The sequence below is a fragment of the Salvelinus namaycush genome, chromosome 3 (assembly GCF_016432855.1).
Source record: "Salvelinus namaycush isolate Seneca chromosome 3, SaNama_1.0, whole genome shotgun sequence".
NCBI classification, from domain to species: domain Eukaryota; kingdom Metazoa; phylum Chordata; class Actinopteri; order Salmoniformes; family Salmonidae; genus Salvelinus; species Salvelinus namaycush.
This window is the reverse complement of record NC_052309.1, coordinates 85,015,083-85,042,711: the sequence shown is the minus strand read 5'-3', so window position 1 is coordinate 85,042,711 and position 27,629 is coordinate 85,015,083. Positions and strand designations below refer to the sequence as shown.

At 48.3% G+C, this 27,629-nt stretch overlaps 1 protein-coding gene across 1 annotated transcript in view; it reads left to right on the top strand.

Annotated features, from left to right (window-relative positions):
* Positions 1–2,121: 2,121 nt before the first annotated feature.
* Positions 2,122–27,629, top strand: part of LOC120041435 (protein HID1-like) — a 48,570-nt gene continuing 23,062 nt past the window's right edge. The window contains exons 1-8 of the mRNA XM_038986390.1: positions 2,122–2,227; positions 3,309–3,458; positions 12,498–12,668; positions 15,561–15,677; positions 24,182–24,288; positions 25,993–26,109; positions 26,355–26,565; positions 27,349–27,405. Coding sequence (XP_038842318.1) covers positions 2,162–2,227; positions 3,309–3,458; positions 12,498–12,668; positions 15,561–15,677; positions 24,182–24,288; positions 25,993–26,109; positions 26,355–26,565; positions 27,349–27,405 — 996 coding nt within the window. The 5' untranslated portion in view covers positions 2,122–2,161. The remainder of the gene's footprint in view (positions 2,228–3,308; positions 3,459–12,497; positions 12,669–15,560; positions 15,678–24,181; positions 24,289–25,992; positions 26,110–26,354; positions 26,566–27,348; positions 27,406–27,629) is intronic.

The following is a 27,629-nucleotide window of genomic DNA, read 5'->3' as shown; positions in this document are numbered from 1 at the left end:
TGGAATCATCATGCATCTCTGGGGTGGCCTCGGCACTGCAGACTCTCAAAGTGGGCCTCTCGTAGGATGCGGTTGATTTGGTGGTACGAGACCAGGTTAGTGGGGTCAGCTAGCTCTGAGGAGAGAGCCGAGCTGAGGGGACTACATGGGCCAGGGGCGTAGGGTTGGGACCCACTGAGGCTGTCCACAGCACACTGGCTACTGCTGCTGCTCCCCACCGCATGGTCTGGACTGCTGATCCCTCTGCTCTCACTGTTGGACAACTGGATGAGGAGATGAGGAGACAGTGGCATTCAAGCATTAGCAAAAACACTACTGACTGACTATGGTTTCCTCATTCAGTATCTGTCGACCTGTTGACAATGACACACACAGTAGGTTAACCATTTTAGCAACACCTCAAGTGTAACAGCGGTAGGCCCAATGGCACTGTTAGTGAAAGTACAGGAAGGGAACTTATGCCTAAGAGTAGGCTGACACTAGGCTGCTGTTACCCCTAGCTGACAATGTACTGTTGGGAGGGATTCACACAATATTGACAATGTAATGTCTCTTGTCATTGGTGCTTGTATGTACCTCCGAGTCCCAGGCATCCCGGCCCAGCTCAGGAGAGAGGGGGTTAGCTCCTCTGCTCGACCTTTTGGCCTTAGGCACCAGCTGGCCATTCTCCTCTTCCCCACCACTCCGCTGGCGTTTCCTTATAAGGGGTTGAAAGACAAACACATTAGAATCTAAGATACAATATACATGCCAGACGGTGCAAGTAGCATGCAGATAAATAATGCAACGAACTCACCTGTTTTCAGTTAACATGTATTGATTGTATTGTCCTAATGACAGGCCTTGCAGCTGGTTACGTGTCGTGGTCAATATAACGTTAGGCTGCAGTGACGAGTTGTTTTTCACCGTCCCTGTTTTCGGCCTAGGCTACTCACAGTTTGATTACGTTTACGGCTCAGCAAGCTAATTAATTAGCGATCTAGCGAGTGCTACACGCCTGCTAAAATACATTATGTTGGTATTTTAAGTGCCATGAAACCAGCGTGTCGAATATATAACGTTAGCTAATTAACATAAAGGGACAGACAGACGCTTGGCGACCTCATCCAAACATGACATTTGAACTACTTTATTACCAGTTAAGCTGTTTAGTTAGACACTAGCAAACAGTCAAAACACCACAACAATAATATCATAATGGTGTACCTGCTGTTTTCGAAGTCAAATCATGGCTAGCAAAACGACAGTTGACAGACTAACTAGGCTAGCAAGCCGGTCACGTTAGGTTGATAGTTATCTAAAGTTAGCTAACATGTAAACAATGTGAGAAAAAGAAACCCGCCCTTACATTCGAGCTTTGAAGCTCAACGTTGCAAGGACCCAAACTATGCTGTCTAACGTTAACTTGCTAGCTACAGTCACGTTAGCCTTCTCGAATCACTGATCAAAACAACAAAAGGAGGTATCCTCAGTGTAGATAAGTGTCTCCCAGGTCAGATTCTCCTGCTAGACAATGCGATGTGTGGTAAAGAAAGACAAATACATTGATTGAAAGCTATATTTCAACAATATCGCCGGTATCCACGCCCCAACATCTATGTAGCTGGCTAGCTACCTCACTAACCTCTGCTGTTTACATGACACCGCGCCTGCGCAGTAAAGACAGAACGTTGGCAAGAGATACCACATGGTGTCGCTGTTTACAGTCCGGTACGGTCTACAACCAGTACAGCCACTGTAAATACAATGATTGATACAATGCTACAATATCTTATTGTTACAATTATGCATATTGTAACCAATTATATCAATATTGTAACAGTGATTTCAATCAAAGAGATTGTATAGAATAAAACCCCTCATTGTTGTATTGTAAATTGCATTCCATTAATATATTTTTAAAGAGATAACCCTAAAATATTATGATATTATACCAGGTACAAGGGTTCCCTGTATAATATGTATTACATTTTATCTTATGATAGGCATAGTGATTATTGTCCTCTTGAAGAACCCGGAAGTTTAGAGCCCAGTGTAAAAGGCTAGCCAGCCAGTGACGTAAAAACGCCTCCGCGAGTGACTCAAGCGGAGGAAAGAGGTGAACAAGATTAGTAGGGATTCACGGCATCAACAACGCTGTAGTATATAAAGGAATATCAAAATGGGTAACACCGATTCTAAACTGAACTTCAGGAAAGCAGTGATACAGCTGACAACCAAAACACAGGTTGGGTACCTTTGAAATATTTATTATAGGCCAACGCTGAGAAATAGGAAAATATTTGAGTATAAATAGCGACCACAGAAAGAGCGCAATAGCTGGTTGTATATCACTAGGAAGGATAAGGGCTCTATAGGAAAACAAAAGATACAGGCTGCATATAGACCGTCGATGTTCAATGCATAGGTCTATATTGAGATATTTGTTTAAAACAAATATTCTCCCGCACGTCATGAAATGCTTGGCGTATTTGATCATGCGTTTTGTTAGGTTATAATCAAATCCTCCGCAATGATAGCAGTGACACGCTACTGTTTTAAATCCCTCATATGCCTTATTCTGTCCTATTGTTATTTTGGGGTGTTTCTATTTTGCATTAGGTTTCTGCATTAAATGAAAAGTGGGCTCATAAACCTATAGCATACCCAAACACCCCCTTTTCGCTGTTTAATAGACAGTGTCTATTCACTGTCTGTATGATCATAACTCCCTTCTGCAGGCCTTATTATAGGTGACATGAGAAACAGGCAGCACAGTTTTTAGCCAAGTAGAGTACTTGTTGTTTAAGATGTTACATTTTATATTTGGATTCTTATAGATCACCGATAACACATATCTTATTCGATGGTCAAATGACGTAGGCGTCCTTTCTCCCACCGCCCACAGATGTGGCAGGTGTACTGTTATGTGCAGAGATTAGAGCAGCTCATATTTCCTGTTGTTGTATAGACTAACAGCAATTAGGAAGAGATAGGTTGTTATGTTTCCCCATCTGCTAACTTGTGTTGACATGAAACCTAGTCATTAGAATGAGGTGACATTATTCTCATGATATATTTATCTCTATTATTCTAGCCCTCTTTGTCATAGTATCCTTATTAATCTATTTGTTGATACTGAATGCATTTGTTGTGTGATTTGATATTCATTACATTACATTACCCTATTGCTTTCTATGACACTGTTATACATTCTATTTTTACACCCAATGTAATAGGTTATCATTAGTCAGATTGGAGCAAGCCTAGACGAGCCCAATGGGTGGTGGGAAATGTAGTCTAAAAGCAGATACATGCATTTTCCACAGCCAGTGGAGGCCACAGACGATGCCTTCTGGGACCAGTTCTGGGCTGACACTGCCACCACTGTGCAGGATGTTTTTGCCCTGGTGCCAGCCGCAGAGATCCGAGCTGTTCGGGAGGAGTCCCCCTCCAATCTGGCAACCCTCTGCTATAAGGTAGAAGGATGATGATGATGAGGATGTTATGGAAGTGGAACTGCACTGGGCTGCAGCAGTTGAACCAGAAAGGTTTCTCAGACACAGATTAAGCCTATACTCATGGACTAAAAAGCTCTTTCAATAGAGATTCTCCATTGAGAATGTTTTTTAGAACTGGACTAGTCTTAATCTGTCTGGGAAACCTACAAAACATATTCAGATACGCACTCTAAGACTAAACACATTTATTTTAGGTACTGGATGCAAGCTGTACTAACATCAAGTGCATTCCACAGAGATATTGTTATGAAACTTTGCAGCTTTTATTGAGTAGCTGGCTGACTGGCAGAGGCGTCTGTCAGTGAGTCAGTGCCCGCTGCTCTTGGATGCAGGAAAGAAGCAAGGCGTCCTCCCTTCCCGTCTCCGACTCGCTGCTTCCTTTATAAACTGCCTATCAGAAACAAAACAGACCTACTGTTGAGGCTGGGGGTTCTCTAATGGAACAGGACAGACTGTTGGTGCTGGGGGCTCTAATGGAACAGGACAGACTGTTGGTGCTGGGGGGCTCTAATGGAACAGGACAGACTGTTGGTGCTGGGGGGCTCTAATGGAACAGGACAGACTGTTGGTGCTGGGGGGCTCTAATGGAACAGGACAGACTGTTGGTACTGGGGGGCTCTAATGGAACAGGACAGACTGTTGGTGCTGGGGGGCTCTAATGGAACAGGACAGACTGTTGGTGCTGGGGACTCTAATGGAACTGGACAGACTGTTGGTGCTGGGGGGCTCTAATGGAACAGGACAGACTGTTGGTGCTGGGGGGCTCTAATGGAACAGGACAGACTGTTGGTACTGGGGGGCTCTAATGGAACAGGACAGACTGTTGGTGCTGGGGGCTCTAATGGAACAGGACAGACTGTTGGTGCTGGGGGGCTCTAATGGAACAGGACAGACTGTTGGTGCTGGGGGGCTCTAATGGAACAGGACAGACTGTTGGTGCTGGGGGGCTCTAATGGAACAGGACAGACTGTTGGTACTGGGGGGCTCTAATGGAACAGGACAGACTGTTGGTGCTGGGGGGCTCTAATGGAACAGGACAGACTGTTGGTGCTGGGGACTCTAATGGAACTGGACAGACTGTTGGTGCTGGGGGGCTCTAATGGAACAGGACAGACTGTTGGTGCTGGGGGGCTCTAATGGAACAGGACAGACTGTTGGTGCTGGGGGGCTCTAATGGAACAGGACAGACTGTTGGTGCTGGGGGGCTCTAATGGAACAGGACAGACTGTTGGTGCTGGGGGGCTCTAATGGAACAGGACAGACTGTTGAGACTGGGGGCTCTCTAATGGAACAGGACAGACTGTTGAGACTGGGGGCTCTCTAATGGAACAGGACAGACTGTTGGTGCTGGGGGGCTCTAATGGAACAGGACAGACTGTTGGTGCTGGGGGGCTCTAATGGAACAGGACAGACTGTTGAGGCTGGGGGGCTCTAATGGAACAGGAGAGACTGTTGGTGCTGGGGGGCTCTAATGGAACAGGACAGACTGTTGGTGCTGGGGGGCTCTAATGGAACAGGACAGACTGTTGAGGCTGGGGGCTCTAATGGAACAGGACAGACTGTTGAGACTGGGGGCTCTCTAATGGAACAGGACAGACTGTTGGTGCTGGGGGGCTCTAATGGAACAGGACAGACTGTTGGTGCTGGGGGGCTCTAATGGAACAGGACAGACTGTTGGTGCTGGGGGGCTCTAATGGAACAGGACAGACTGTTGAGACTGGGGGCTCTCTAATGGAACAGGACAGACTGTTGGTACTGGGGGGCTCTAATGGAACAGGACAGACTGTTGGTGCTGGGGGGCTCTAATGGAACAGGACAGACTGTTGGTGCTGGGGACTCTAATGGAACTGGACAGACTGTTGGTGCTGGGGGGCTCTAATGGAACAGGACAGACTGTTGGTGCTGGGGGGCTCTAATGGAACAGGACAGACTGTTGGTGCTGGGGGGCTCTAATAAACTTGTTGTCTCTCCCACATCTGAAACCTTGTTTCAATATTCAAATCTCCAGCTGTCCCACTGTAATGAACGTGTTGGGAGTCGGGACGAGACAGACAGGCAGCTTTTCGAAGCCAGTCAAAATCAGGAATCAGTATCATTTTTATAGATATATACAGAGAAATGTCATTAGAAAACAGGTCAAACGAAATGAAGTGCAGCTAGTTTTCTGTCTTTCCAGCTTCAGTTTGAAGTGATTGTGTTGTTGGCTCCTCTGAACAACAGTGTCCTGACCAGAGAGCACATTTTCTATGCCAGGCGAAACCGCACCACATTAACTCATTGTTATGGATGTATCCAAATAAATGTCACTAGAAAACAGCTTAAACAAATGCAAAACCAGCTACTTTGCTGTTATTCTGGCTGCAGTGTTTGACGCGACTATAAGTTAGCCGTAGTTGGCTAGCTAGCGAGCAAGAGATAAGAACGTTGCCAGCCAGTATGGCAATGGAACATCTAGAACAAACTCATCTGTGGCATTGTGTTGTGTGACACAACTGCACATTTTAATATGGCCTTTTATTGTCCCCAGCACAATGATCATGCTGTTTAATCAGCTTCTTGATATGCCACACCTGTCAGGTGGATGGATTATCATGGCAAAGGAGAAATGCTCACTGACAGGATATAAACAAATTTGTGCTCAAAATTTGAGAGAAATAGTTTTTTTTGTGCGTATGGAAAATATTTCTGGGATCTTTTATTTCAGGTCATGAAACATGGGACCAACACTTTACATGTTGTGTTTATATTGTTGTTTAGTGGAGTTTGTTAACATCATGTCTTTTAATTCAATCACAGTCTTTCAAGAAGATCGAAATGTTCCCATGAAACTGACTGAGATCAAGTGATCGGCATGCAGATACAATTTGGATGTTTCACCTGTAAAACGTGAAGACATCACGATTGACAGTGATTATGGCTTATTTTGAAAGAAAGCCCCCCCAGCACCAACAGTCTGTCCTGTTCCATTAGAGCCCCCCAGCACCAACAGTCTGTCCTGTTCCATTAGAGCCCCCCAGCACCAACAGTCTGTCCTGTTCCATTAGAGCCCCCCAGCACCAACAGTCTGTCCTGTTCCATTAGAGCCCCCCACCACCAACAGTCTGTCCTGTTCCATTAGAGCCCCCCAGCACCAACAGTCTGTCCTGTTCCATTAGAGCCCCCCACCACCAACAGTCTGTCCTGTTCCATTAGAGAGCCCCCCAGCACCAACAGTCTGTCCTGTTCCATTAGAGCCCCCCAGCACCAACAGTCTGTCCTGTTCCATTAGAGCCCCCCAGCACCAACAGTCTGTCCTGTTCCATTAGAGCCCCCCAGCACCAACAGTCTGTCCTGTTCCATTAGAGCCCCCCAGCACCAACAGTCTGTCCTGTTCCATTAGAGCCCCCCAGTACCAACAGTCTGTCCTGTTCCATTAGAGAGCCCCCAGTCTCAACAGTCTGTCCTGTTCCATTAGAGCCCCCCAGCACCAACAGTCTGTCCTGTTCCATTAGAGCCCCCCAGCACCAACAGTCTGTCCTGTTCCATTAGAGCCCCCCAGCACCAACAGTCTGTCCTGTTCCATTAGAGAGCCCCCAGTCTCAACAGTCTGTCCTGTTCCATTAGAGCCCCCAGCCTCAACAGTCTGTCCTGTTCCATTAGAGCCCCCCAGCACCAACAGTCTGTCCTGTTCCATTAGAGCCCCCCAGCACCAACAGTCTGTCCTGTTCCATTAGAGCCCCCCAGCCTCAACAGTCTGTCCTGTTCCATTAGAGCCCCCCAGCACCAACAGTCTGTCCTGTTCCATTAGAGCCCCCCAGCACCAACAGTCTGTCCTGTTCCATTAGAGAGCCCCCAGTCTCAACAGTCTGTCCTGTTCCATTAGAGAGCCCCCAGTCTCAACAGTCTGTCCTGTTCCATTAGAGCCCCCCAGCACCAACAGTCTGTCCTGTTCCATTAGAGCCCCCCAGCACCAACAGTCTGTCCTGTTCCATTAGAGCCCCCCAGCACCAACAGTCTGTCCTGTTCCATTAGAGCCCCCCAGCACCAACAGTCTGTCCTGTTCCATTAGAGCCCCCCAGCACCAACAGTCTGTCCAGTTCCATTAGAGTCCCCAGCACCAACAGTCTGTCCTGTTCCATTAGAGCCCCCCAGCACCAACAGTCTGTCCTGTTCCATTAGAGCCCCCCAGTACCAACAGTCTGTCCTGTTCCATTAGAGCCCCCCAGCACCAACAGTCTGTCCTGTTCCATTAGAGCCCCCCAGCACCAACAGTCTGTCCTTGTTGGACAGACTGTTGGTGCTGGGGGGCTCTCTAATGGAACAGGACAGACTGTTGGTGCTGGGGGGCTCTAATGGAACAGGACAGACTGTTGGTGCTGGGGGGCTCTAATGGAACAGGACAGACTGTTGAGACTGGGGGCTCTCTAATGGAACAGGACAGACTGTTGAGACTGGGGGCTCTCTAATGGAACAGGACAGACTGTTGGTGCTGGGGGGCTCTAATGGAACAGGACAGACTGTTGGTGCTGGGGGGCTCTAATGGAACAGGACAGACTGTTGAGGCTGGGGGGCTCTAATGGAACAGGAGAGACTGTTGGTGCTGGGGGGCTCTAATGGAACAGGACAGACTGTTGGTGCTGGGGGGCTCTAATGGAACAGGACAGACTGTTGAGGCTGGGGGCTCTAATGGAACAGGACAGACTGTTGAGACTGGGGGCTCTCTAATGGAACAGGACAGACTGTTGGTGCTGGGGGGCTCTAATGGAACAGGACAGACTGTTGGTGCTGGGGGGCTCTAATGGAACAGGACAGACTGTTGGTGCTGGGGGGCTCTAATGGAACAGGACAGACTGTTGAGACTGGGGGCTCTCTAATGGAACAGGACAGACTGTTGGTGCTGGGGGGCTCTAATGGAACAGGACAGACTGTTGGTGCTGGGGGGGCTCTAATGGAACAGGACAGACTGTTGGGACTGGGGGTCTCTCTAATGGAACAGGACAGACTGTTGGGACTGGGGGGCTCTAATGGAACAGGACAGACTGTTGGGGCTGGGGGGCTCTAATGGAACAGGACAGACTGTTGAGTCTGGGGGGCTCTAATGGAACAGGACAGACTGTTGGTGCTGGGGGGCTCTAATGGAACAGGACAGACTGTTGAGACTGGGGGCTCTCTAATGGAACAGGACAGACTGTTGGGACTGGGGGTCTCTAATGGAACAGGACAGACTGTTGAGACTGGGGGCTCTCTAATGGAACAGGACAGACTGTTGGTGCTGGGGGCTCTAATGGAACAGGACAGACTGTTGGGACTGGGGGGGGCTCTAATGGAACAGGAGAGACTGTTGGTGCTGGGGGGCTCTAATGGAACAGGACAGACTGTTGGGACTGGGGGGGGGCTCTAATGGAACAGGACAGACTGTTGGTGCTGGGGGCTCTAATGGAACAGGACAGACTGTTGGGACTGGGGGGGGCTCTAATGGAACAGGACAGACTGTTGGTGCTGGGGGGCTCTAATGGAACAGGACAGACTGTTGGTGCTGGGGCGCTTTAATGGAACAGGACAGACTGTTGGTGCTGGGGGGGGGGGGGGGGGGGGGGGCTCTAATGGAACAGGACAGACTGTTGGTGCTGGGGGCTCTAATGGAACAGGACAGACTGTTGGTGCTGGGGGCTCTAATGGAACAGGACAGACTGTTGGTGCTGGGGGGCTCTAATGGAACAGGACAGACTGTTGGTGCTGGGGGGCTCTAATGGAACAGGACAGACTGTTGGTGCTGGGGGCTCTAATGGAACAGGACAGACTGTTGGTGCTGGGGGGCTCTAATGGAACAGGACAGACTGTTGGTGCTGGGGGGCTCTCTAATGGAACAGGACAGACTGTTGGTGGTGGGGGGCTCTAATGGAACAGGACAGACTGTTGGTGCTGGGGGGCTCTAATGGAACAGGACAGACTGTTGGTGGTGGGGGGCTCTAATGGAACAGGACAGACTGTTGGTGCTGGGGGGCTCTAATGGAACAGGACAGACTGTTGGTGCTGGGGGGCTCTAATGGAACAGGACAGACTGTTGGTGCTGGGGGGCTCTAATGGAACAGGACAGACTGTTGGTGCTGGGGGGCTCTCTAATGGAACAGGACAGACTGTTGGTGGTGGGGGGCTCTAATGGAACAGGACAGACTGTTGGTGCTGGGGGGCTCTAATGGAACAGGACAGACTGTTGGTGGTGGGGGGCTCTAATGGAACAGGACAGACTGTTGGTGCTGGGGGGCTCTAATGGAACAGGACAGACTGTTGGTGCTGGGGGGCTCTAATGGAACAGGACAGACTGTTGGTGCTGGGGGGCTCTAATGGAACAGGACAGACTGTTGGTGCTGGGGGGGCTTTCTTTCAAAATAAGCCATAATCACTGTCAATCGTGATGTCTTCACGTTTTACAGGTGAAACATCCAAATTGTATCTGCATGCCGATCACTTGATCTCAGTCAGTTTCATGGGAACATTTCGATCTTCTTGAAAGACTGTGATTGAATTAAAAGACATGATGTTAACAAACTCCACTAAACAACAATATAAACACAACATGTAAAGTGTTGGTCCCATGTTTCATGACCTGAAATAAAAGATCCCAGAAATATTTTCCATACGCACAAAAAAAACTATTTCTCTCAAATTTTGAGCACAAATTTGTTTATATCCTGTCAGTGAGCATTTCTCCTTTGCCATGATAATCCATCCACCTGACAGGTGTGGCATATCAAGAAGCTGATTAAACAGCATGATCATTGTGCTGGGGACAATAAAAGGCCATATTAAAATGTGCAGTTGTGTCACACAACACAATGCCACAGATGAGTTTGTTCTAGATGTTCCATTGCCATACTGGCTGGCAACGTTCTTATCTCTTGCTCGCTAGCTAGCCAACTACGGCTAACTTATAGTCGCGTCAAACACTGCAGCCAGAATAACAGCAAAGTAGCTGGTTTTGCATTTGTTTAAGCTGTTTTCTAGTGACATTTATTTGGATACATCCATAACAATGAGTTAATGTGGTGCGGTTTCGCCTGGCATAGAAAATGTGCTCTCTGGTCAGGACACTGTTGTTCAGAGGAGCCAACAACACAATCACTTCAAACTGAAGCTGGAAAGACAGAAAACTAGCTGCACTTCATTTCGTTTGACCTGTTTTCTAATGACATTTCTCTGTATATATCTATAAAAATGATACTGATTCCTGATTTTGACTGGCTTCGAAAAGCTGCCTGTCTGTCTCGTCCCGACTCCCAACACGTTCATTACAGTGGGACAGCTGGAGATTTGAATATTGAAACAAGGTTTCAGATGTGGGAGAGACAACAAGTTTATACAAATCTCCTGTTGAAAACTACATGTTAGTCATAAAGAAATGTGAGATAATGTCTAGATGCTTTTTATAGTGGAGATCAAGTTGATAAATTGCTTGGCTGATGAGACAGTGGATTGCACAGTCAGATGGAACAGAGTAAATAGGCGTCATAGATTTAGCTGGTGGTAACTTGTGGAATAGACACTGGCTGGAATGCGGTTTTAACCAATCAGCATTCAGGATTAGACCCACCCGTTGTATAATGTCTGTGTTCTGTAACATCATGCCTGTGTTCTGTAACATCATGGCTGTGTTCTGTAACATCATGGCTGTGTTCTGTAACATCATGGCTGTGTTCTGTAACATCATGGCTGTGTTCTGTAACATCATGGCTGTGTTCTGTAACATCATGGCTGTGTTCTGTAACATCATGGCTGTGTTCTGTAACATCATGGCAGTGTTCTGTAACATCATGCCTGTGTTCTGTAACATCATGGCTGTGTTCTGTAACATCATGGCTGTGTTCTGTAACATCATGGTAGTGTTCTGTAACATCATGGCAGTGTTCTGTAACATCATGGCTGTGTTCTGTAACATCATGGCTGTGTTCTGTAACATCATGGCTGTGTTCTGTAACATCATGGCTGTGTTCTGTAACATCATGGCTGTGTTCTGTAACATCATGGTAGTGTTCTGTAACATCATGCCTGTGTTCTGTAACATCATGGCTGTGTTCTGTAACATCATGGCTGTGTTCTGTAACATCATGGCTGTGTTCTGTAACATCATGGCTGTGTTCTGTAACATCATGGTAGTGTTCTGACTACCAGAACTAGTCCAATAACAATCACTTGTTTTCCTTGGCAAAATGTGTTGCTATGTTGTGTCCTGATTAACACGAGCCAGACATAGACTTCAACCTGCTGGAGTGAATAGTGGATAGTGTTTTGGAAGGGTTATTTGCTGTAACGAAATAAGTGTTGATTCATTCATTTTTTTATTTGTGCATGTGATGAATTGAATATTAGTATGACTCAGTGTAATGTACTAAACATTGCTGATGTGATTAATGTCATTTCTCTGTGTACTGTATCTGATCATGAGTGACTGTGTTTATGTGCGTGTGTGCATGCGTACATGTCTGTGTCTTTGTGAGTCATTGCCAATATTTATAATGCCCAGGCCATATCTCTCCCCAGGCCATATCTCTCCCCAGGCCATATCTCTCCCCCAGGCCATATCTCTCCCCCAGGCCATATCTCTCCCCCAGGCCATATCTCTCCCCCAGGCCATATCTCTCCCCCAGGCCATATCTCTCCCCCAGGCCATATCTCTCCCCCAGGCCATATCTCTTCCCACGGCCATATCTCTCCCCCAGGCCATATCTCTCCCCCAGGCCATATATCTCCCCCATGCCATATTTATAACACCAAGGCCATCACCTCCCCCAGGCCATATCTCTCCCCCAGGCCATATCTCTCCACCAGGCCATATCTCCCCCAGGCCATATCTCTCCCCCAGGCCATCTCTCCCCCAGGCCATATCTCTCCCCCAGGCCATAGCTCTCCCCCAGGCCATATCTCTCCCCCAGGCCATATCTCTCCCCCAGGCCATATATCTCCCCCAGGCCATCTCTCCTCCAGGCCATATTTATAACACCAAGGCCATCTCTCCCCCAGGCTGTAGAGAAGCTGGTGCAGGCAGCAGAGTCAGGATGCCCCTCGGAGAAGGAGAAACAGATCGTTCTGAACTGTAGTCGTATGCTGACCCGCATCCTGCCCTACATCTTTGAGGACCAAGACTGGAGGGGCTTCTTCTGGTCCACTGTGCCTGGTGCTGGAAGAACTGGGGTGAGTGGGTTCTTCTGGTCCACGGTGCCTGGTGCTGGAAGAACTGGGGTGAGTTGCTTCTTCTGGTCCACTGTGCCTGGTGCTGGAAGAACTGGGGCGAGTGGGTTCTTCTGGTCCACGGTGCCTGGTGCTGGAAGAACTGGGGTGAGTGACTTCTTCTGGTCCACTGTGCCTGGTGCTGGAAGACCTGGGGTGAGTGGCTTCTTCTGGTCCACTGTGCCTGGTGCTGGAAGAACTGGGGTGAGTGGGTTCTTCTGGTCCATGGTGCCTGGTGCAGGAAGAACTGGGGTGAGTGGCTTCTTCTGGTCCACTGTGCCTGGTGCTGGAAGAACTGGGGTGAGTGGGTTCTTCTGGTCCATGGTGCCTGGTGCAGGAAGAACTGGGGTGAGTGGCTTCTTCTGGTCCACTGTGCCTGGTGCTGGAAGAACTGGGGTGAGTGGGTTCTTCTGGTCCATGGTGCCTGGTGCTGGAAGAACTGGGGTGAGTGGCTTCTTCTGGTCCACGGTGCCTGGTGCTGGAAGAACTGGGGTGAGTGACTTCTTCTGGTCCACTGTGCCTGGTGCTGGAAGAACTGGGGTGAGTGGCTTCTTCTGGTCCACTGTGCCTGGTGCTGGAAGAACTGGGGTGAGTGGCTTCTTCTGGTCCACTGTGCCTGGTTCAGGAAGAACTGGGGTGAGTGGCTTCTTCTGGTCCACTGTGCCTGGTGCTGGAAGAGCTGTGGGGAGTGGGTGGTTTTTCTGATCCACTGTGCCTGGTGCTGGAAGAGCTGTGGGGAGTGGGCGGTGGGTGTGTGGGAGTTAAAAATAGGAGTATACTGTATGTAGAGTTGGCTAGAGTTTAAGATACACTTACAGCACAGATGTAAGATCTTAATTTGATCACCCTGTTGCAGAATAACTTTTTTGCAATGCAGTAAATGTTTAATTTGTAGTGTATTTGTGGTTTAAAAAGGCTTCTGAAATGTGTAATTTCCACTTTGCAAATTTCCGACTTGATTTTCCCTTATGAAAAATATATCAACCCTTACAAACATGTCCATTAATTATAATCCACATAATAATTCACATTTCCTGCTGCTGCAGGATTATGTTCCTGCTGTAGTAAACTGGCTCAAATGACCGTAAACCCTCATTATAATCGGGCGGCGGGATTTAATTTGCGAAGTGCTTTTGCACTATGAAAATGTTGCCCGTAGTGAGATTTCAAATGATAATCCCTATGGCTGCAGATCAGTGTAGGCTAACCTCTTATTGCAGCTAACACCCACATAGCTGCTGCAAGCACCAGTGTTTTGTCCCATATTCGACAGATACTAGCCTGGTCTCAGATCTGGGACCAGGCTAGACGGACTCTACCCACTGTTCCATTTTACAAACGCTTCATGGAAGATGTTAGTAAAAATACCAGTCCTGTTAATTTGTCATCTCAACATGAATGAGTCTTAGATGTCTGTAGTCCCTGCACTGCAGCCAAGTGAGACTGGTGGATATGTGGGAGGAAATTGGCTTCTGTTGATAACAAAAAAAATTAAATACTTCATTCATCTGACTAATTAGTTTCCTCATTCCAGTAGATGGTATGTTTCACCCATAGTACACCATGGTTGTGTTCATTTGGGCACACAACGTTTTCTTATTGGACAAGTGTAGGTAGTCCCTGGCAGTTCTTCCATCAGCTGCCTAATGAACACAACACAGTAATACATCATGACGATGAGAGAAAAACACATCTCCCAGGTGCATATTCTACCTCTCCTGATTACGTTTGTTTCTTCCTACATGGGAAGATAAGAGGAACTAGCATCCTAAAAGTTCAGTAGAACTCTAGTTCCTCATTAGACATTCAGAAATGTCAGGATGCTTTGACAAACACTTAATTCAGAAGTTTCTGGGTTTACTTTTCATCAGAATGAAAATAACATGAAAATGAAAGTCGTTGTCAGTGCTGTTACCAAAGATGTTTTTGTTCGCTATAGAGGGTAACAAAGTGTAGAGGGGTTTAATGTTGCCTCCCCCATCCTCCTGTCCCCCCATCCTCCTGTCCCCCCATCCTCCTGTCCCCCCATCCTCCTGTCCCCCCATCCTCCTGTCCACTCCATCCTCCTGTCCCCCCATCCTCCTGTCCCCTCCATCCTCCTGTCCACTCCATCCTCCTGTCCCCCCATCCTCCTGTCCACTCCATCCTCCTGTCCCCTCCATCCTCCTGTCCCCTCCATCCTCCTGTCCACTCCATCCTCCTGTCCCCTCCATCCTCCTGTCCCCTCCATCCTCCTGTCCCCTCCATCCTCCTGTCCCCTCCATCCTCCTGTCCACTCCATCCTCCTGTCCCCTCCATCCTCCTGTCCCCCCATCCTCCTGTCCACTCCATCCTCCTGTCCCCCCATCCTCCTGTCCCCCCATCCTCCTGTCCACTCCATCCTCCTGCCCCCCATCCTCCTGTCCCCCCACCCTCTCACCCTCCTGTCCCCCATCCTCCTGCCTCCCACCCTCTCACCCTCCTGTCCCCCCATCCTCCTGTCCCCCACGCTCCCATCCTCCTGTCCCCCCATCCTCCTGTCCACTCCATCCTCCTGTCCCCCATCCTCCTGTCCACTCCATCCTCCTGTCCACCCCATCCTCCTGTCCACTCCATCCTCCTGTCCACCCATCCTCCTGTCCCCCCATCCTCCTGTCCCCCCATCCTCCTGTCCACTTTATCCTCCTGTCCACTCCATCCTCCTGTCCCCTCCATCCTCCTGTTCACTCCATCCTCCTGTCCCTCCCATCCTCCTGTCCACTCCATCCTCCTGTCCCCTCCATCCTCCTGTCCCCTCCATCCTCCTGTCCCCGCATCCTCCTGTCCCCTCCATCCTCCTGTCCACTCCATCCTCCTGTCCCCTGTCCTCCTTCACAGACAGATGAGATGGATGATGATGAAGGAGCTCGTCCACTGGCTGAGTCTCTGCTCCTGGCCATGGCCGACCTGCTCTTCTGTCCTGACTTCACTGTGAACAGCCACCGGAGAGGACCTGTGAGTACTCTCATCGGATCCACTGCTTATTCATTTTGGTTGAACCTGTATTTTAGCAGGGAGTCCCATTGAGACCAAGGTCTCTTTTACAAGGGAGCCCTGCAGCTTAACAATTACACAACAATTACCCAATCACAGCAGCATAGGAAATACACCAAGAAAATACAAAAACACAAAACACAATGATAAAAAACAACCACATTCCTCAGTAAAGAGGTCTTGAAGTGGGGCACTGAGAAAAATGTTTGTCTTGTGAGCGAAAACTTGAACCATGTGAGAATTTTGTGCAACTTCCAGTGCGCGTTTACAGTGAACATTAAGGCTGTACGCTTACAGTTTTAGACGGTAGCCAATAGGCTGTACCCTTACAGTTTTAGACGGTAGCCAATAGGCTGTACCCTTACAGTTTTAGACGGTAGCCAATAGGCTGTACCCTTACAGTTTTAGACGGTAGCCAATAGGCTGTACCCTTACAGTTTTAAACGGTAGCCAATAGGCTGTACCCTTACAGTTTTAAACGGTAGCCAATAGGCTGCACCCTTACAGTTTTAAACGGTAGCCAATAGGCTGTACCCTTACAGTTTTAGACAGTAGCCAATAGGCTGTACCTTTACAGTTTTAAACCGTAGCCAATAGGCTGTACCCTTACAGTTTTAAACGGTAGCCAATAGGCTGCACCCTTACAGTTTTAGACAGTAGCCAATAGGCTGTACCTTTACAGTTTTAAACCGTAGCCAATAGGCTGTACCCTTACAGCTTTAGACAGTAGCCAATAGGCTGTATCTTTACAGTTTTAAACGATAGCCAATAGGCTGTACCCTTACAGTTTTAGACAGTAGCCAATAGGCTGTACCTTTACAGTTTTAGATGGTAGCCAATAGGCTGTACCCTTACAGTTTTAGACGGTAGCCAATAGGCTGTACCCTTACAGTTTTAGACAGTAGCCAATAGGCTGTACCTTTACAGTTTTAGACAGTAGCCAATAGGCTGTACCTTTACAGTTTTAGATGGTAGCCAATAGGCTGTACCCTTACAGTTTTAGACGGTAGCCAATAGGCTGTACCTTTACAGTTTTAAACGGTAGCCAATAGGCTGTACCCTTACAGTTTTAGACAGTAGCCAATAGGCTGTACCTTTACAGTTTTAGATGGTAGCCAATAGGCTGTACCCTTACAGTTTTAGACGGTAGCCAATAGGCTGTACCCTTACAGTTTTAGACAGTAGCCAATAGGCTGCACCTTTACAGTTTTAGACAGTAGCCAATAGGCTGTACCCTTACAGTTTTAGACAGTAGCCAATAGGCTGTACCTTTACAGTTTTAGATGGTAGCCAATAGGCTGTACCCTTACAGTTTTAGACGGTAGCCAATAGGCTGTACCTTTACAGTTTTAGATGGTAGCCAATAGGCTGTACCCTTACAGTTTTAGACAGTAGCCAATAGGCTGTACCTTTACAGTTTCAGACGGTAGCCAATAGGCTGTACCCTTACAGTTTTAGACAGTAGCCAATAGCCTGTACCTTTACAGTTTTAGATGGTAGCCAATAGGCTATAGTGGCTATTGGAGCACAATGTTGGCCTACCAACAAAACCAATGGAGCAAATCCCATAACATTTTCACATGGAAATAGCTTTTGATTTCTATGATATAGCCGACAGTAGCCTGTAGGTGGTGTTAAATGCAGACCTACATTGCATGAAACTTTTAAAAACGTTTTTACGTTATGAAGGGCTTGACATGAATTAATAATTTATTTTGGTCTGTAACACCATGGTCCAAGGTGACTGTAAATTGCAAATAACCACTTTACGAAATAAAATGAATTAAAGAATAAAAAGAAATGTGCACACAAGCGCGGCTCTGATCTGAACTGATCTGAAAAGCGCATTCGCTCGCGGGTGATTGAAAGACCGCTCGCGGGTGATTGAAAGACCGCTCGCGGGTGATAGAAAGAACGTTCGCGGGTGATTGAAAGACCGTTCGCGGGTGATTGAAAGACCGCTCGCGGGTGATTGAAAGACCGCTTGCGGGTGATTGAAAGACCGCTCGTGGGCTGCCAATAGAATTCTACTCTCCGTTGCGCTCAGGCTCGGCCTACAATAAAATCACAGACTCAATCTTGCAAAGTTAGATTTGTTTTGGTTTGTTGCATTGAAAAGGGGCTGATATAATGTTGATTCGATCACAGAAAAATCGCTGATCTATAGTGTGCAAACTAATGGGGCGAACTCACTTAAGTTCAATCTCTCGCGTCTCCACACTGCCTGGCATTTCTTCTGCAAAGCAGTCCTGGAGGAGGTGGGCGGCCGCGTATGCGAGTGGTTTAGAGGCAACATTGCCCATGAGTGTACTGTCAAATTGCTTTTTTTGGAGAGCTACTTGGTCTACAGGATTTTGCTTCAACCCTGTTGTAACAGACCTGATTCAGCCAATGAAGGCCCTGGCGAGACAATTGAGGGTAGCTGCACCATATACAGCCATGATGTCTTCAGGTTTACATAATGTCACTTCTATCCATCTCCAACCAGCTGTCTTCAATACTGTCAATGCTGTTCAGGGAAATACTGGATCGTCTGCTTAGTTCTGCTGCTTGACCTAGTCTCTGTAGACAGATGGGTTGCCTCCTACAATGTACCAGTGTTACAGCTTACCGTGAGTTGCCCTAGGTCTGGCATTTCTGAGACTATGCTTGAAAGGTTCCCCCCGTGCAGCATGCAGCACACACAGATCTGGGATCAGTCTACCTGTTTTACTGCTCTCTACAGAAACAGTTCTGGCTATGCAGCACACACAGATCTGGGATCAGTCTACCTGTTTTACTGCTCTCTCCAGAAACAGTTCTGGCTATGCAGCACACACAGATCTGGGATCAGTCTACCTGTCTTACCGCTCTCTCCAGAAACAGTTCTGGCTATGCAGCACACACAGATCTGGGATCAGTCTACCTGTTTTACTGCTCTCTACAGAAACAGTTCTGGCTATGCAGCACACACAGATCTGGGATCAGTCTACCTGTTTTACTGCTCTCTCCAGAAACAGTTCTGGCTATGCAGCACACACAGATCTGGGATCAGTCTACCTGTCTTACCGCTCTCTCCAGAAACAGTTCTGGCTATGCAGCACACACAGATCTGGGATCAGTCTACCTGTTTTACTGCTCTCTACAGAAACAGTTCTGGCTATGCAGCACACACAGATCTGGGATCAGTCTACCTGTTTTACTGCTCTCTCCAGAAACAGTTCTGGCTATGCAGCACACACAGATCTGGGATCAGTATATCTGTTTTACTGCTCTCTACAGAAACAGTTCTGGCTATGCAGCACACACAGATCTGGGATCAGTCTACTCTGTGTCACTAAGTAATAGCTGAATTGGAATGCGGCCCATAGCAACCTATGGGGTAACTCGCAAAGAGGAGATATGTGTTGCATTTTAGGTCTGTCGTGTATATCCTGCTTATGTCCGCCTAAAACTTGTTCTGTAGTAACAAGATTATATGTGTGTAATTATCCCTGTGTGTATAAACTGCATCATCTTTATGGTATGGACATCACACATGCACTTTACTTAAAACCATTGACATATATAAACCCTGGACTGCAGATGCTAATGTATTGCCTGTTGAGAGGCTTTGAAGCCACCGGTCGGCCATATTGTTCCTCCCAGCCACCGGTCGGCCATATTGTTCCTCTCCAGTAGGATCAGTCCTCCATAGGAATGAATGGAATTCTTCAGTATTTCAAATAAATGTTTCAAGGACAAAATTACTTGTATTTAAGTATTTCTTGTGTTAGTGGGGACAGTGACATTAGTACAAAAAAAAAATACGTAAAGGAAAATGTTTTTTATATGTTATGTTATTTTAATTTGTATCTTTAGCTCATATAATATAATTTAAAAGTATGCATTATGGTGTCTCTATTAGAATAAATGTGTCAAAAATGAATGTAGACATTAATACATGCATTTCTATAGCTTCCACAATCTGTTTTTACAATTGAGGAGTACCAAGATGGCTGCCCTGGGGCTTCAATACAGCGCCCACTGTCAGTCATCCAGGGTTTATACTAATCATTGCTTAAATCATGCATGTATTACTTGTTATTAGCATGCATGAGCTTCTATAATGTCTAATTATAAGGCTTAAAATATACAGTATAATAATACATCTGCCATTTAGCAGAAACTTTTATCCAAAGTGACTTACAGTCATGTGTGCATACATGTTATGTTTGGGAGGCCTTGGGAATCAAACCCACAACTCTAGTGGTGCAAGCACCATGCTTTACCAACTGAACCACACAGCACCGTGCTCTACCAACTGAGCCACACAGCACCATGCTCTACCACCTGAGCCACACAGCACCGTGCTCTACCAACTGAACCACACAGCACCATGCTCTACCACCTGAACCACACAGCACCATGCTCTACCAACTGAACCACACAGCACCATGCTCTACCAACTGAACCACACAGGACCATTCTCTACCACCTGAACCACACAGCACCATGCTCTACCAACTGAGCCACACAGCACCATGCTCTACCACCTGAACCACACAGCACCGTGCTCTACCACCTGAGCCACACAGCACCGTGCTCTACCAACTGAGCCACACAGCACCGTTCTCTACCAACTAAGCCACACAGCACCGTGCTCTACCACCTGAACCACATAGGACCATTTTCTACCACCTGAACCACACAGGACCATGCTCTACCACCTGAACCACACAGCACCATGCTCTACCAACTGAGCCACACAGCACCATTCTCTACCACCTGAACCACACGGCACCATGCCCTACCAATTGAACCACACAGCACCGTGCTCTACCACCTGAACCACACAGGACCATTCTCTACCACTTGAACCACACAGCACCATGCTCTACCAACTGAGCCACACAGCACCGTGCTCTACCACCTGAACCACACAGCACCATGCTCTACCAACTGAGCCACACAGCACCATTCTCTACCACCTGAACCACACAGCACCGTGCTCTACCACCTGAGCCACATAGCACCGTGCTCTACCACCTGAGCCACACAGCACTGTGCTCTACCAACTGAGCCACACAGCATCGTTCTCTACCAACTAAGCCACACAGCACCGTGCTCTACCTGAACCACATAGGACCATTTTCTACCACCTGAACCACACAGGACCATGCTCTACCACCTGAACCACACAGCACCATTCTCTACCAACTGAACCACACAGCACCATTCTCTACCACCTGAACCACACAGCACCATGCTCTACCACCTGAACCACACAGGACCATTCTCTACCACCTGAGCCACACAGCACCATGATCTACCAACTGAACCACACAGCACCATGCTCTACCACCTGAACCACACAGCACCATGCTCTACCAACTGAACCACACAGCACCATGCTCTACCAACTGAACCATACAGCACTGTGCTCTACCAACTGCACCACACAGCAACATGCTCTACCAACTGAACCACAGAGCACCATGCCCTACCAATTGAACCACACAGCACCGTGCTCTACCACCTGAACCACACAGGACCATTCTCTACCACTTGAACCACACAGCACCATGCTCTACCAACTGAGCCACACAGCACCATGCTCTACCAACTGAACCACACAGCACCGTGCTCTACCACCTGAACCACACAGGACCATTCTCTACCACTTGAACCACACAGCACCATGCTCTACCAACTGAGCCACACAGCACTGTGCTCTACCACCTGAACCACACAGCACCATGCTCTACCAACTGAGCCACACAGCACCATTCTCTACCACCTGAACCACACAGCACCGTGCTCTACCACCTGAGCCACACAGCACCGTGCTCTACCACCTGAGCCACACAGCACCGTGCTCTACCAACTGAGCCACACAGCACCGTTCTCTACCAACTAAGCCACACAGCACCGTGCTCTACCACCTGAACCACATAGGACCATTTTCTACCACCTGAACCACACAGGACCATGCTCTACCACCTGAACCACACAGCACCATGCTCTACCAACTGAGCCACACAGCACCATTCTCTACCACCTGAACCACACGGCACCATGCCCTACCAATTGAACCACACAGCACCGTGCTCTACCACCTGAACCACACAGGACCATTCTCTACCACTTGAACCACACAGCACCATGCTCTACCAACTGAGCCACACAGCACCATGCTCTACCAACTGAACCACACAGCACCGTGCTCTACCACCTGAACCACACAGGACCATTCTCTACCACTTGAACCACACAGCACCATGCTCTACCAACTGAGCCACACAACACCGTGCTCTACCACCTGAACCACACAGCACCATGCTCTACCAACTGAGCCACACAGCACCATTCTCTACCACCTGAACCACACAGCACCGTGCTCTACCACCTGAGCCACACAGCACCGTGCTCTACCACCTGAGCCACACAGGACCATTCTCTACCACTTGAACCACACAGCACCATGCTCTACCAACTGAGCCACACAGCACCGTGCTCTACCACCTGAACCACACAGCACCATGCTCTACCAACTGAGCCACACAGCACCATTCTCTACCACCTGAACCACACAGCACCGTGCTCTACCACCTGAGCCACACAGCACCGTGCTCTACCACCTGAGCCACACAGCACCGTGCTCTACCAACTGAGCCACACAGCACCGTTATCTACCAACTAAGCCACACAGCACCGTGCTCTACCACCTGAACCACATAGGACCATTTTCTACCACCTGAACCACACAGGACCATGCTCTACCACCTGAACCACACAGCACCATGCTCTACCAACTGAGCCACACAGCACCATTCTCTACCACCTGAACCACACGGCACCATGCCCTACCAATTGAACCACACAGCACCGTGCTCTACCACCTGAACCACACAGGACCATTCTCTACCACTTGAACCACACAGCACCATGCTCTACCAACTGAGCCACACAGCACCATGCTCTACCAACTGAACCACACAGCACCGTGCTCTACCACCTGAACCACACAGGACCATTCTCTACCACTTGAACCACACAGCACCATGCTCTACCAACTGAGCCACACAACACCGTGCTCTACCACCTGAACCACACAGCACCATGCTCTACCAACTGAGCCACACAGCACCATTCTCTACCACCTGAGCCACACAGCACCGTGCTCTACCACCTGAGCCACATAGCACCGTGCTCTACCACCTGAGCCACACAGCACCGTGCTCTACCAACTGAGCCACACAGCACCGTTCTCTACCAACTAAGCCACACAGCACCGTGCTCTACCACCTGAACCGCATAGGACCATTTTCTACCACCTGAACCACACAGGACCATGCTCTACCACCTGAACCACACAGCACCATTCTCTACCAACTGAACCACACAGCACCATTCTCTACCACCTGAACCACACAGCACCATGCTCTACCACCTGAACCACACAGGACCATTCTCTACCACCTGAACCACACAGCACCATTCTCTACCACCTGAACCACACAGCACCATTCTCTACCACCTGAACCACACAGCACCATGCTCTACCACCTGAACCACACAGGACCATTCTCTACCACCTGAACCACACAGCACCATGCTCTACCAACTGAGCCACACAGCACCATGCTCTACCACCTGAACCACACAGCACCATGCTCTACCAACTGAGCCACACAGCACCATGCTCTACCACCTGAACCACACAGCACCATGCTCTACCAACTGAGCCACACAGCACCATTCTCTACCACCTGAACCACACGGCACCATGCTCTACCACCTGAACCACACAGCACCATGCTCTACCAACTGAGCCACACAGCACCATGCTCTACCACCTGAACCACACAGCACCATGCTCTACCAACTGAGCCACACAGCACCATGCTCTACCACCTGAACCACACAGCACCATGCTCTACCAACTGAACCACACAGCACCATGCTCTACCACCTGAACCACACAGCGCCGTGCTCTACCAACTGAACCACACAGCACCATGCTCTACCAACTGAACCACACAGCACCGTGCTCTACCAACTGAACCACACAGCACCATGCTCTACCAACTGAACCACACAGCACCATGCTCTACCAACTGAACCACACAGCACCATGCTCTACCACCTGAACCACACAGCGCCATGCTCTACCAACTGAACCACACAGCACCGTGCTCTACCAACTGAACCACACAGCACCATGCTCTACCAACTGAGCCACACAGCACCGTGCTCTACCAACTGAACCACACAGCACCATGCTCTACCAACTGAACCACACAGCACCGTGCTCTACCAACTGGTCTACAGGGGACCACCTTAGGTCTTTCTGTGAAATTGTGTACTGACTCGTTGTTTGCTTCATATGATGTGTTCATTGTTTTAGATGACTGAACAATGATGTGATGGTGTAGGGAGCAGTAGTAGCTCCTTCACAGTATTATTGGGATTGATGATCCCATGATGATGTCACCATCCTACAGGACTCTGTGGAGGACATGCAGACCATAGACAGCTGTGAGTATATCTGGGAGGCAGGGGTGGGGTTCGCCCAGTCCCCCCCACTCAACTACATCCACGACCTCAACAGGTGAGTCACAGTGATGAGAGTCCTTATGTTGACGTCTGTGTTCTGATGATCTTTATGATCCTCTTTCCATCCTCTCTCTCTCTCTCTCACTCTACCCCCACTATCTCTTACTCTCTCGCTCTCTCTCTCTCTCTCTCTCACTCTACCCCCACTATCTCTTACTCTCTCTCTCTCTCTCTCTCTCTCTCTCTCTCTCTCTCTCTCTCTCTCTCTCTCTCACTCTACCCCCACTATCTCTTACTCTCTCTCTCTCTCTCTCTCTCTCTCTCTCTCTCTCTCTCGCTCTTGCTCTCTCTCTCTCTGTCTCTCTCTCTCTCTCACTCTACCCCCACTATCTCTTTCTCTCTCTCTCTCTCTCTGTCTCTCTCTGTCTCTCTCTCTCTCTCATTCTCTCTCTCTCTCACTCACTCTCACTCTACCCCCACCATCTCTCTCGCTCTCTCTCTGTCTCTCTCTCTCTCTCTCTCACTCTCCCCCGCTCTCCCCCCACTCTCTCTCGCTCTCCCTCCACTCTTGCTCTCCACTCTCCCCCCACTCTCTCTCGCACTCCCTCCACTCTCGCTCTCCCCAGCTCTCCCCCCTCTCTCTCACTGCTCTCCTCCCACTCTCTACCTCTCTCTTTCCCCCCTTTCAATTCAATTTAAGGGATTTATTGGCATGGGAAAGCAAGTGAAATAGATAATAAACAAAAGTGAAATAAACAATAACAAATCAACTGTTAACATTACACTCACAAAGTTCCAAAAGAATAAACACATTTCAAATGTCATATTAGGTCTATATACAGTGTTGTAACGATGTGCAAATAATTAAAGTACAAAAGGGAAAATAAATAAACATAAATATAGGTTGTATTTACAATGATGTTTGTTTTTCACTGGTTGACATTTTCTTGTGGCAACAGGTCACAAATCTTGCTGCTGTGATGCACACTGGGGTATTTCACCCAATAGACATGGGAGTTTATCCAAATCAAATTTGTTTTTGAATTATTTGTGGGTCTGTGTAATCTGAGGGAAATATGTGTCTCTAATATGGTCATAAATTTGAGAGGAGGTTAGGAAGTGCAGCTCAGTTTCCATATCATTTTGTGGGCAGTGTGCACATAGCCTGTTTTCTCTTGAGAGCCAGGTCTGCCCTCGGCGGCCTTTCTCAATAGCAAGACAATGCCTACCGAGTCTGTACATAGTCAAAGATTTCCTTAATTTTGGGTCAGTCACAGTGGTCAGGTATTCTGCCACTGTGTACTCTCTGTTTAGGGCCAAATAGCATTGCTCAGTTTTTTTATAAATTCTTTCCAATGTGTCAAGCAATTATCTTTTTGTTTTCTCATGATTTGTTTGGGTCAAATTGTGTTGCTCTCTCTCTCTCTCTCTCTCTCTCTCTCTCTCTCTCTCTCTCTCTCTCTCTCTCTCTCTCTCTCTCTCTCTCTCTCTCTCTCTCTCTCTCTCTCTCTCTCTCTCTCTCTCTCATTCAGTCACTCACTCACTCTCTCGCTCTCTCTCATTCACTCACTCTCTCGCTCTCTCTCACTCACTCACTCACTCACTCACTCACTCACTCACTCACTCACTCACTCACTCACTCACTCACTCACTCACTCACTCACTCACTCACTCACACTCACTCACTCACACTCTCTCTCTCTCTCTCACACTCTACCCCACAGTGAACCTCTTTCTATGTATGATTTTGACCACTCAGGACGGAGCTGCTGAGGCTGCTGCTAACCTGTTTCTCTGAGGCCATGTACCTCCCTCCCTCCTCAGACAACACCATCCTCAACCCCTGGGTCAGCTTCTTCTGCTCCACAGAAAACAGGTGCACACACACACACACACACACACACACACACACACACACACACACACACACACACACACACACACACACACACACACACACACACACACACACACACACACACACACACACGCAATCCAACACAAACATTCACCAAACCACATAATTTCCCCCTAACAATAACTGACACAAGTGATTATTTTCCTCTGTCCACCTTCCTGACCCTCACCACCTCCTCCTCACCCTCTGTCCACCTACCTCAGGCATGCCCTGCCTCTCTTCACCTCCCTGGTAAATGTGGTGTGTGCCTACGACCCGGTGGGCTATGGCATCCCCTACAATCACCTGCTCTTCTCCGACTACCGGGAGCAGCTGGTGGAGCAGGCCGTGCAGATCCTCATCGTCACCCTGGAGCACGATGGAGGAGGGCTGGCCCACCGACCCCCCTCTCCCTCCAGCATGGAGGACCAGGATGTAAGGACAGGACCCTTCCACACAGGGGGAGGGTGATGCTGTGTGTGTGTCTCTCTGTCTGTGTGTGTGTGTCTTTCACATTTAATTCAAATTACATTGTGTTAACATTCACCTTCAGAGACCAGGGGTCTGTCATGATCCATTGTGTTAACATTCACCTTCAGAGACCAGGGGCCTGTCATGATCCATTGTGTTAACATTCACCTTCAGAGACCAGGGGCCTGTCATGATACATTGTGTTAACATTCACCTTCAGAGACCAGGGGCCTGTCATGATCCATTGTGTTAACATTCACCTTCAGAGACCAGGGGCCTGTCATGATACATTGTGCTAACATTCACCTTCAGAGACCAGGGGCCTGTCATGATCCATTGTGTTAACATTCACCTTCAGAGACCAGGGGCCTGTCATGATCCATTGTGTTAACATTCACCTTCAGAGACCAGGGGCCTGTCATGATCCATTGTGTTAACATTCACCTTCAGAGACCAGGGGCCTGTCATGATCCATTGTGTTAACATTCACCTTCAGAGACCAGGGGCCTGTCATGATACATTGTGCTAACATTCACCTTCAGAGACCAGGGGCCTGTCATGATCCATTGTGTTAACATTCACCTTCAGAGACCAGGGGCCTGTCATGATCCATTGTGTTAACATTCACCTTCAGAGACCAGGGGCCTGTCATGATACATTGTGTTAACATTCACCTTCAGAGACCAGGGGCCTGTCATGGCCCTCAGTTGTTGCTGTTACATAATTTTTCTCTCTGTCTCTCTGCAGTCTGTGGGCCCTGACAACCTGTTTGTAAACTACCTTTCAAGAATTCACAGGGAAGAGGTACAGTCATTCTTCTTGTTGTCATATTTTTCACACATTTCAAATCAAATCAAATCAAATTGTATTTGTCACATGCGCCGAATACAACAGGTGTAGATCTTACAGTGAAATGCTTACTTACAAGCCCTTAACCAACAATGCAGTTCAAGAAATAGATTTAGGAAAATATTTACTAAATAAACTAAAGTAAAAAATGTAACACAATGGATGTAACAGAATAAAAT